This window comes from Littorina saxatilis, linkage group LG1 (genome assembly GCF_037325665.1).
Source record: "Littorina saxatilis isolate snail1 linkage group LG1, US_GU_Lsax_2.0, whole genome shotgun sequence".
Classification (NCBI taxonomy): domain Eukaryota; kingdom Metazoa; phylum Mollusca; class Gastropoda; order Littorinimorpha; family Littorinidae; genus Littorina; species Littorina saxatilis.
The window spans coordinates 23524341-23536607 of record NC_090245.1 but is presented as its reverse complement, the minus strand read 5'-3'; the positions used below and the strand labels follow the sequence as shown (position 1 = coordinate 23536607).

General features: G+C 47.2%; 1 protein-coding gene across 1 annotated transcript in view; it reads right to left on the bottom strand.

Moving 5' to 3' along the window:
- The window catches only part of LOC138965155 (kelch-like protein 13), a gene marked incomplete in the record, with an annotated part of 28235 nt that continues 15968 nt past the window's right edge, over positions 1–12267 (bottom strand). The window contains 1 exon segment of the mRNA XM_070337283.1: positions 1–1068. Within this exon segment, the coding sequence (XP_070193384.1) occupies positions 766–1068 (303 nt within the window).

Here is a 12267-nt window from a genome sequence, read left to right as displayed (position 1 = left end):
GCGCATCAGTAAAAGCAAGGTCATCTGGTGTCAATTTTTACTGACCTCTCATAGTTCATCAATAAGCATGTAGTGAAATTAACAGTAAATTGAAGAAGCGCATAGACAGGGACTTATCGGAATTGGTGCAAAACAGTCCATTCAAAGAATTCATCACAAAAGTATTGGGCGATTATTGAAAATCAATGGGTCAGCCTCTCTGCCAATTTCTTGATTGGCATGTATCACAAATAGTATGGGTCACTTGACCAACTATTAGCCAGAATGATTTGTTAATCATTTTGAGTTTTTGATGTGTTAATTACTAATGACAATTGCCTTGCCTAAACACAAAAAGTCACCAAAGGTGGTTCTTCAAAAAATGGCAATCTATGCTTCGTTCTTCTCTCTTCTTTCTTGTTATCTAAATCTAAAACTGAACAGTCCTCAAGTAAGACATACAGATGACTGTGGTGACGAAGGCTGTGGCGAACAAGGTTCTTTACCTTCAGGCAAAGACTGAAGGCATAAACACACACCAGGTTACTCAAACTTACCCTGCATAATTCAGCCACTGTGCATCGTGAAGCCATCACAACTCCAAGTACATCTCCTGTCTCATCTTCCATTTATGTCTGGCAAAATCACATTCAACATAATGATATGGGCCAGCATAAATTATCATGCCTGAGGTTGACCATGCCTGGAGATGTTACCACCTGATAAAATACACAAGGCACCGAAAGGGACAAGCAGCAGTCAGTTGTTTCACTGCCCACAACCGCATTACAAGGCACTGGTGAAATTAAAGTAGTTGTCGAAAGTCTTCTCGCGAATCTTGACCTGGGTCATGACGACCTCCTTCATGCGGGCATCCGCAAAATGGATGGGCACCACCTGCCACTCGGATTTGTCGACATAGAAAACACAGGCGTATGTGTCAAAATGACGCTTCAAGAAGCTGTAGCCGCCAAAGCACAGGATGGTGTCTGAGGATGGAAAGGACGTGAGCGACGCGGAAAAGCCTGTAGGAAAGCGCGTCTCCAGGCTGGTCCACTGGTCAGCTGATAGGCTGTAGTATTCACAGCTCTGAAACAAGAGATCATGGCAAGAAATTCTGAGTCAACTTTTCCACTCAAGACAATGATTTTTGTATTCTCTCATTCCTTCTTCATTTCTCTGTTAAAAAAAAAAAAAAAAAAAAGGAAAAGATAAGAGAGAGAGAGAGAGAAGGAGAGAGAGAGAGAGAGAGAGAGAGAGAGAGAGAGAGAGAGAGAGAGAAAGAGAGAGAGAGAGAGAGAGACAGAGAGAGAGAGAGAAAGAGAGAGAAAGAGAGAGAGAGAGAGAGAGAGAGAGAGAGAGAGACCCCTACAGTTTTTAGCACATTATTGGTATACCAATTTTGTGCTAATCCTATGCTAAAAATGTACTAAATGTACCAAACGTATACTACAAATGTGCCACGAACAACCATTGGTACATTTGTGGTATACCACAAAATGTGCTACAGGTTTCAATCCTATGCTAGAAATGTGCCAATCATGGACTTTGTCATTTTATTCTATACCAGAAATGTGCTAACGAACAACTGTGAGCTCTTTGCATGTGCTAGAAATGTGCCAATCATGGACTTAGTTATTTTCTTACGCGCTAGAAATGTGCCAATCACAGACTTAGCTATTTTATTATGTGCTACAAATGTGCCAATCATGGACTTAGCTATTTTCTTGTGTGCTACAAATATGCCAATGAAATACTTTGTCATTTTTGTGTGCTAGTAAAGACTTAGTTTTTTTCACAGTATGCTACAAATATGCCAATCTTGGACTTAGCAGAATTTTGCATTTTATAAACTAAAGAAACTGTCACAGTAAAAATTAAGTACAAAAAAAAATAGGATACAGGGTAAAAACACAGGGATTCATGGTTAAAATGTATATAAACACATAATTTCACACAAAATCAGCTTTATAAAAGATTAGCATAATGTATTAAATTGTATACTCATTGATACAAAATCCACACATCTAGATAGCTTTTGTGAAAAATAAACAAAATTATAAGAAATTACAAAAAAAGAGTATAATTGTACTTGTAAGTTCCTTCAAGATTTTAAATGGAGAAGGTCACTATGAGAAAGCATTTTGGACTTAAACTTTTAACACTATTGTGACTGGCACTGCCACGGCGTTAACGTCCTGCCTGCCCAAGCTTGCCACCAAGAAACTTCCCAAAAATCAGTAACTGTAAAGAAATCTGTCTAGCAAGCTTGAATTAAGTCCAATCACCACCAAATTCTGTGTACTAATTAAAAAATGGATGCCCAGTTCAGTCGTGCTATTTATAAGTTTGTCACGCGATTTGTTTTAGCAAAGGGGGGTGAAAGGGGGGTGAAAGGGGGATAATTTGTGTTTTTTAACGTTTTTTTGTGTGTGTTTTATTTTCCACTGCTTTTTTTAAAAGTTATTTTTAACAGAAAGTATTATAAATAATGTTATAACCAAACAAGTTGTAAAACCTATGAATTAGCTGAAATATTGTTAACATTGTACACAGAAATAAGGAGACAGCACAAAGAAAAAAACAAGCAAATCACGCATTCACTCACAGCATCCTGACTCAAATGAAACAAAACTGTAACACTCACCAAATGATGTCTAGGTAATCCATATTGAATATAAGTCACATTTTCACAACAAAGTACCAACTGTACACCTATGAACAATTCCAAAAGGATTTGAAGGCTCCAGCCATCCATTGTTATCAGTGCTGCCACGCCCCCATAGCTCCTGCACGATTCCGAGATACATGTTCGTCTAGCAGTATCACCCCCTACCACGTGTAGTTGCCGACTCGTACTAGCAACAACGGGACTGTTTCTTCCTCAATATCACTGCTATTATCGCTTTCTTGAGACTAAAACGACACGATGTATCATGATCTACAGGATCCTCAAGATCCAACATCCGGAGAATCTCCTCCCGTGACAAGGCTCGCCTTCGATTCATTTTTTTTGTTCGAAAACACAACGCAAATCTGCACTAATTTGATCAAGCCGGAAGAGAAAACCACGTGTATCAAGGGAAACAACTCAATTTACTGCAAGCTTCAAAAACCAGGAAGCAATCACGAGTCGTGTACCTTGTATGTCTAATACTAAAATAGTCACTTCCCGTCTGTGGGCGTTGCAGCGCTATTACTAATATAGTCACCTCCCGTCGCGAAAGTGTTAAGGAAGTCAATGTGGAATAAGAAGAGAAAACAATCAATAGGCAGTCAGCTTTCTCTTGTCTGCATGGTATGCACAAGCTTGGTATTTGATCATGTATTGTGTCGCTTCGCGTGAGTGGCTACTTCTAAAAATATCGCCCAATCAAATGAAAGGAGACAAAATACACCGCCATTTTGAATCTACCCCACGAAACTGCCATGTGATTCAAACACTGAAACAGTGCTGTGTTCAGAGTGGATATTTTCCCAGGAATGCATCATGAACGAAGCTTTTGAACTGGATATCTAAGTGTGGGATCAAAGTCTACAATATTGTTGCTATGTTGAAATCCACAACTACTTCCATGCGAAGAGCAAGCCGGTCCTTTGACAACTTGGAGAACCATGGCTGACAGTGACAGTGACACGTCTACTTGCTAAGTCAGAAACGAAACATCCACTCTGCCTCCACCCGAATCGCAATGAGTGACTGACTAGACTGTCTCACTTTCTTCACTCTATAGTTGGTAAGTTGTGTAGATTGTTTTGATACAGTGGTATTTTAACTTTTAGTGTAGCTATTGTGCTGACCCAGTGAGTTGAGTGATTGAAAAGTGAAGTTCAAATCATAGACACACTCACAGTGACAGTGACTCTGTCAGATGACTGGTACTTAATTGGTAGTATGGCACGAAGACAAACAAATACACATTCTTTTCAAACTTTCACTTACTCAAGTTACTGTTACAGACTCATCTTCACATTTTGCAGTACTACTATTATTACCAGTGCCACTAGAAGTAGTAGTAGAACAGAACTTAGCTTTGAGTTTGAATTGAGCACGTTAGTTATGACTGAGTCATCGGCCATGGACATTCATTATACTTTATAGCTCACTTGCATCCACGAAGAGTGCTTGCGTTCGTCATGTGTAATATTGCCAACCAATTATTTCCTTCCATACATTTAGTATTTGAAAATTAGCAAGTTTATCTAATTGTTTCTCTTCAATTTCAAAATTAAATTAAAAAATATCAAATGTTGAATTGTAAATTAAGTTACTAGTAATAGTATTACTGTATTAGACAACAGTAATAATAACTACTATGCTGTTTTTTTCAAGTATTCCCTGGATACAGGTGCACAGTGAAGAGTAGCTTTTCTTGTCAACTTTCAAGTCTGCAAGACCCAGGAGGAATGGAAGAATCCAACAAACACTTGAAACAGAAATCCAAATGTTTTTTCTCGACCGTTAATAAATTATTTAAAGTGCATAAGTAAGTCATCTTTAATATGAATATTATTTGTGTTTGCAGTTGATGGCCTGCAGTCCCATGTGAGCTGCCTTTTTCTGCATCAATGACATGGATCAAGACCCGGGCATTCTGACTCTCTTTTTAACCTTCACCGGATCAAGCGTTGGACTACACAGTCCGGATGACACGACCCACACTTCACAGTCCGGATGACATGACCCACACTTTCCAAAGGATTCAACGTAAAAAGTTATGGGTTGTACACGATCCACGCCATCCGGATAGGAATAAACATTTTTCCGCCTCTTTGCAGAGTATGGGTCGTACACGACCCACGTCATCCGAATAAGGATAAACAACGTAACATTCATTACGTAATTCCATATGGGTCGTCCACCACCCACATCATCCGGACTGTGTAGTTCTACACGTTATCGTTTATTTGTTTGTTCGCAAAGATTTATAATCTTTCAAAAAATGGGCAATGGAAAGGTCGTATGGTGATTAGAGATTGCATGAAGTCGAAAATTTTATTGTAAATTTTCATTTAATAAATATACCTACCCGAATCACATGTAGCAGTTGACTCAGTCTAAAGTGCTAGGTCTGAAAAGGCTACCCGTCTAAGGGGAGCAACCCCAACTAAAAAAGTGTAAACGTAGCTATGGTAATGACGACGCACCCAGGGAGTTACCTCCCTTCCTGCGTACTACGTCACTACTGCTACTGACCACGTGACCCCTATCATTCGACTCGAAGAATAAAATCTCCAAATCATAAGCGGGGTAGGTGGGAGGGACTACGATATGTGATTCGGGTAGGTATATTTATTAAATGAAAATTTACAATAAAATTTTCGATTAAATTACATATTCCTACTCCGAATCACATGTAGCAGATTGAAACAACAAGGCGGTGGGAAAGAAAAAGTTCAAACTCACTCTCAAATCCTTGTCAAGAGCTGACCCCCTGCCACCATGGCAGGCAAAGCTCTAGATCCATCCTGGCGAAGAGCCGAGATGTCACGCAGGTAAAAATTCATGAAGACATCCTCGGAACGCCAGTATGCGGTGTGTAGCACCTCCTCCAGTCTTCGTGACCGTAACACGGCCAAGGAGGAAGCCCAAGCTCGCGTCTCGTGAGCCCGAGCTGATTCCAGAGGAAGGACAGGCTGTGTCCCCCCTTCATTGCGGCGGCTCCACTCGTAAGCATGCTTAATGAGCGCCGACACCCACCGGGCCAGAGTCGTCTTAGTAATATCCTTATGTCTCTCCGTATTGAGAGAAATAAACAAAAGCTTTTGAGCTGCGGATCTAAGAGACTGAGCACGGGCAAGGTAGATGTGAAGGGCTCTAACAGGGCAATTTACTAAGTCTGGATCATTCGGAGCCAGAATAGTGGACAACGGCCTGACATGAACCAAAGGAGAAGCTCGCTCGGGAGCCTGGTTTTTCGCAAGAAACTCAGGTCGAAACCGCAAAGTAACGGACCCATCTGATTCAAAGGAAATGTCGTCCGAATTACCGGAAAGAGCGTGGATCTCACTGCCCCTTCGTGCCGATGCTAGCAGCAAAAGGAAAAGGGACTTGCGTGTAAGATTCGCAAAACTGGCATCTCTGAGAGGTTCAAAATCCGCTGAACGCAGAAACTCCATGACCAATAAGAGATCCCACTTAGGAACGGGCGTACGAGACTTGACGTCAGAAAGGGAAGCGCCCTTGATGACTCCAGCGATCACGCCACTAACATCTATAGAGCGACCTATCTGGCGTAGGGTCGCCGAGATGGCCGATCTTCTTACTTTCAACGAGGCAGCAGAAGCTCCCTGAGAGGACATGAAAGCAAGATGGTTCGCCACATGCATCGTGCGGGGCGCCGTAGCATCCAGCCGATGCTCGTGACACCAGGTAACCCAGGCCCTCCAATGTGACTCATAAACGGACGAGGTAGATGCTCTGTGCGAGCGTCCTACCAGGTCCATGGTCAGATCTGATGCCCCTTTGCGCCTCAGAGAAGACCGCACAACCTCCACGCGTGAAGATTCAGCATCTGAGGCTCTGCGTGGAGGCTGCCGGTGTGAGGCTGCACCAGTTCTCCTCGCGTGAGAGCGAGAGGAATGGGAGGGCCCTGGGCGAGTCTCAGCAGGTCCGGGAACCACGGCTGAGACGGCCAAAGAGGAGCGATCAGCAGGAGGGACGGGCCCTCCTGCTCCGCCTTCCTGAGAACTCGCGTGAGCAACTGGAATGGCGGGAACGCGTAAGCCTCCAGGCCTGACCAGGAAATGTCCATCGCGTTCGTCTCCCACGCCTCGGGATCCGGGAATGGTGAGACGAACACTGGTAGTCTCTTCGAGAACCTGGTGGCAAAAAGGTCCACCTGAGGTTTCTGCACAAGAGACCAGAGACGATCCAGCGCTCCGTGAGTGATGGTCCACTCTGTTTGAAGCACTCTGTCGGAGCGGCTGAGCGCGTCCGCCAGCGTGTTCAAGCTTCCGGGCAGGTACCTGGCCGAAAGCCTGATTTGATGCTCTGAACACCAAATCAGGATCTCGCAGGCCCTGACCGAAAGCGACGGAGACCGCGACCCTCCCTGCTTGTTGATGTAAGCTGCCACTGTCGTGTTGTCTGTAAACAGACGAACATGCTTGGCCTGAAGGGAGGGCCGGAACTTGTCCAGAGCTAGAGCCACGGCTTCTAGCTCCAGCAAGTTGATGTGCTGCATCCTCTGATCTGCCGACCACAGACCTGACGCAGTCAGCTGGTCTGTGTGAGCCCCCCACCCCACCAAGGACGCGTCCGTGAACAGGTCCAAATCTGGGGCAGGAAGGGCTATCGGCACGCCCCTGCACACCCACTCCGTGTCCAGCCACGGAAGGGTAGCGGATTGGAACCATCCCTGGAGAGGGATGAGGGCATTCCAATCCACCGTGGGAGAGTCCACGAACGGCTTCAGCGCCAGCTGAAAGGGACGTTTGTGGACCCTCCCCAAGGGGACCAGGAGAGCCATGGACTCCATCTGCCCTAAGATGGAGGCCAAAGTCCGCAGGGAGGCCCTCGGGAGAGGCAAAGTGGAGCGTATGCACGCCTGGAGCTTGTCCACCCTCTTCTGAGAGGGCTGAACAGTCCAAGCCACCGTGTCGAAAGACATTCCCAAGTAGGTGAACGTCTGACACGGTGTCAGCTCCGACTTTGATCGGTTGATCGAGAAGCCAAACATGTTGGCCTCCCGAAGAACCGATTGGGTATCCTGCTCGCACCCCACCTGACTCTGACTCAGGATGAGCCAATCGTCCAGGTAGGCGCGTAGCCGGACACCCCGCGACCTCACCAGCGCGCAGACCTGTCTCACGACCATGGTGAAGACCCAAGGGGCGAGAGACAGGCTAAAAGGAAGGGCGCGAAACTGGTAAACCTGACTTGCCCACCGGAAACGAAGCCATTTCCGGTCGGCTGGATGCATAAGAATATGGAAGTATGCATCCGTCAGGTCGATGGAAGTCGCCCAATCTCCCGGGCGGAGAGAGTCCCTGACCGACGCTGGCGTCTCCATCTTGAACCTTATCTCCCTCAAAAAGGTATTGAGGAACGACAGGTCCAAGACAGGACGCCATGCCCCTGAGGCTTTGGGGACGGCGAAAAGCCGTCCGTAAAACCCAGGGGAACTGTGGTCGAGGACTTTCTCCACTGCGCCCTTCTGCACCAGGGAGTCTATTTCCGACCGAAGGACGGAAATGGCTTCCTGCGAGGAGGGAGGCCTGAACGCCGGCGGACGCCTGACCAGAGGTGCCTTGCCATCTTTCCAGAGAAGACGGAAGCCCGACCTCACGACCCCCACGATCCATTGACTCTGTACAGACACGAGCCAATGGGAAAGTGCCCGGGAAGGGCCCCCCGCCATCACCAGAGTGGAGGGCGGGGTGGGGGGGAGATCGGGAGCACTTCATTGGGGGTGAGGCTTGCTTCCAGAGCCGCCTCTCCCCCTGCCGGAAGACGGTCGTCTTCTCGAGCCCCGAGAAGAGGAACGTCCACGACCCTTGTCTGCCGGTTTGGGAGGGCCAGCAACCTTAGCCTGCTTCGGCTGAGAAGGCTGAGACTGCTTGGACTGCTTAAGGCTGTGCAGGGAAAAGTCAGAGAACTGCTGGTCCCTGTTAGCCTGAATTTCCTGTCTTCGGGCATCAAAAACGAGATGCCCAAAGAGGGAACCCTCCAAGACCGGTGAGGCACGCAAAGTGTCCTTGGTCGCCTGATCCGAAAACTGAGAGTGTGACAGGAAGAGATCCCGACGACACATAACAGAGTGCGCATAGTGCACAGCAGAAAGTCTCATCTGTTCTTCATTGACCCTCGCAAGAGCGGCCAACAAAGTGGAGACGTCATCCGCATCCTGATCCTCGCTGAGAGAGAACGGATTCAGCGAATCAGTGAGGGCACGAGAGGGCCCGAATGAGAGTCTCAGCAATGGAGGCAAGCTCCAGCTGCTGACGCCCTGCCTCTTCAGAAGCAATCAGCGTGTTCTCAGAAAAGAGCACGCCGTCATCCTTCTTGATAGGCTTGGCCAACAAGGCAAGCATCTCCGGAGGAACTGTCAAAGATGAACGCGGGAGAGCGAAAGCATCCAACAAGTTCCTAGGAGACTTCTGCAAAACCAACCGCCTGTGAGACGACAGAGCGAATGCAGAAGCCTGAGAAGGCGAAGCCATCCACTGCTGAGCCAGCTCCGGAACTGAGCCGTGAGGCACGAGCAGCGGAACCGGAAGTGAAGGAATTCCGCTTCCGGAAGGAGATGGCTTGGCCAAAACTTGAGAAAGCTGAAAGGCTATGGATGGAGACTCCAAAAACCGGAAGTATGAGTCATCCTCCTTCCCAGAGCGAAAATCAGCCATCGCGGACGGTGCCGTCGAAGCGGCAGCCGAAGAGACCGAAGCCCCTTCCGCGAAATATCTCGAAGTGACCTCAGCAGCGGCCTCAAGAGCCACTTTGAGTCTCTCCGGATAACCAACACGTGCAGCCTCGCTGGCGACGGACTGAATATCCGAAACATCCGGCGAAGGACCGAAGTCCACGTTGCTGGTAGAAGGGCGGTGAACACCGTAACCGGAAACCGGAAACCCGTCCACTCCAATACCATCCGAACTCATGCCCTGAATAGGGAAAGAGTAAGAGGACGGCATGCCCACAGCCGCCGGAACCGGAACCGCAGTCGAAGCAACAACCGAAGACGGAAGCGCTGACTGCCCCGGCCAGGGCTGAGACACCTGCCCAAAGGGCTGGTGATGCCCCCCCGCGACCGCCACCCGAGAGGAAGCGGAAGCGGAAGAAGCAGCAGATCCGGTCTGAGCCGGAAAAGTATCAGACGCGACCGCGAAAGGCGGAAGCGCAGACACTGTGGACGGCGGCCGGAAGGCCGAATGCCCAGAGGGCCACGTCCGGTCAACCCCGGAAACGACCCCAGCGGGTGCGTACATCGGGGGACCTATGCTTCCGGCGAGTGCCGGAAGCGCAGCAGACGGAACCGGCTGGTCGACTCCGGAAACGACCCCAGCGGGTGCGTACGTCGGAGGACCTACGCTTCCGGCGAGTGCCGGAAGCGTCGAAGCCTGAACCAAATGCCGCCATTGCTCATCGACACGATGGTCTTCCGTGAAGCCAAAGTGAGAACGAACAGGGGTTTGCGGGTCGTGAACCCGCCGAAAAGGGCTGCTTCCCAGCAGGGAGCGTCCAGCGGCCTCACGAGGACCTACGGACCAGCCCAACTTACTTGCGTCGCCAACCACAGCGGTAGAAGGCACAGAAGCAACCGCCTCGGTCAAGGACAGCGTCACAGCCGGAAGCGGAAAGGAAGCCATCGACGGGACAACGGAAGTCGAAGGCTGAGAACGCACCATCTCCTCTCTCACCAACGTGCGAAGCTCGGGAACCAGCGAAGAAAGCAACGATGAAACCAGCGAAGTCGAATCTGCAAGCGGCAGAGAAGACGAGCGAGAAACAACGGTACGCGTAGGTTGATTAGACTGCCCCCCAACCGGCTGGTCATTTGGGGCAGAAATAGGGACCGTCATAACAGCATTGTTAGCCGCGTCAGAAACAACAACCAAAATAGGCTTAGGGACAGAAGTGGAAGACTTGGGTTTAATTTTCCCTTTCACATCAGCCTTGCCGCGCTCGCGCTTTTTGTCTCCGTCAGACATGCTGACAACAAAATGGAGACACAAAATTCCAAAATGGCTACCACAAAATACGTGACCAACACGTGGCCGAAAATTTCAAGTAGCAACTGAAAAAATACGTTCGATACAAGTAAAGGAAAGAGCTCACCAACTACCAGTGCAGCGGGTGAAGAGACGGGTGTGGGTGCCGGTGGGTGTCTAAGCAAACACCAAACAGCGAACTTCCACTAGAGCCAAAAAATTCACGACCTGCTCCCTAGAAAGCTGAAGTGTCGAATGATAGGGGTCACGTGGTCAGTAGCAGTAGTGACGTAGTACGCAGGAGGGGAGGTAACTCCCTGGGTGCGTCGTCATTACCATAGCTACGTTTACACTTTTTTAGTTGGGGTTGCTCCCCTTAGACGGGTAGCCTTTTCAGACCTAGCACTTTAGACTGAGTCAACTGCTACATGTGATTCGGAGTAGGAATATGTAATTTAATCTCAATTAAAAACTCAAAAAGTTTCAGAGATAAAGTCGATTGTGTGAGGCTCTGGGTCGTCCTCAACCCACAAAGTACGTTGAAGGTTAACAACAGAAGCTTTGAAATCTTGATCGTCACAAAACGGGGGCAGCGAAGTTCAAGTTTTCTCCGTAAAGTGTCACTTACCCAACTGACCTCAAATTCCAAAACAATAACACGTGGAACTGAAATTTATTTTCAATGAGAATCTAGGTAGGTGTAATGTGTAAATGACATTCATTTTCCATGAGGATCTAGGTCTGTGCAGGTCAGTGTGTGTTACTACTTACTGACATTCCATATTCATTCAATAAAAGCGGTTTATTCTTTCTACATCTATTTTGGGTTTTCTGTTTTTGCATATATAATGTATGTGTGTGAATCAATTGAAGTGATTTGAACAAGACCATAATTTTGTGAATTGGATTTTAGGTCAGTGTGCCGATAAGTGTACTATTAATATGCCAATAATGTGCTAATATGTGCATTTTTCACCCGGTTTATTGCTCGAATAGCTGCTGCTGGTGTGCGCTAGAAATGTACCACAAAACAGCAAACCTACAAGTACAATTGGATTTATAAATTATAGCACAATATTACTATTAATAAAAAATACAATAAGTATAAGCTACAATTCAGTTTTTAATGTGCCAAATGTGCTAGAAATGTACCAGGCGTAGCACATTTGTTGCACATGCTAGAAATTTGCTAATCCAGTAGCAGGTTTGCAGTTTTGTAGTACATTTCTAGCTCATGTACCACAAATGTGCCAAATTGGAACTTTCGTGGCACATTTGTAGCGCATGCTAGAAATGTACCAGGCGTAGCACATTTGTGGCACGTGCTAGGAATGTGCTAATCCAGAAGCCGGTTTGCAGTTTTGTAGTACATTTCTAGCTTATGTACCACAAATGTGCCAAATTGGAACCTTTGTGGCACATTTGTAGCGCATGCTAGAAATGTACCAGGCGTAGCACATTTGTGGTATACTGCATTTGTCTATTTTTTTTTCTAAGTCCATGGTTCCAATTTGGCACATTTCTAGCACGTACCACAGTGTACTAATTATGCGCTACATGTAGCACATTTGTGGTATACTAGATTTCGGTAAGGGGAGAGAAAGAAAGAGAGAGAGAGAGAGAGAGAGAGAGAGA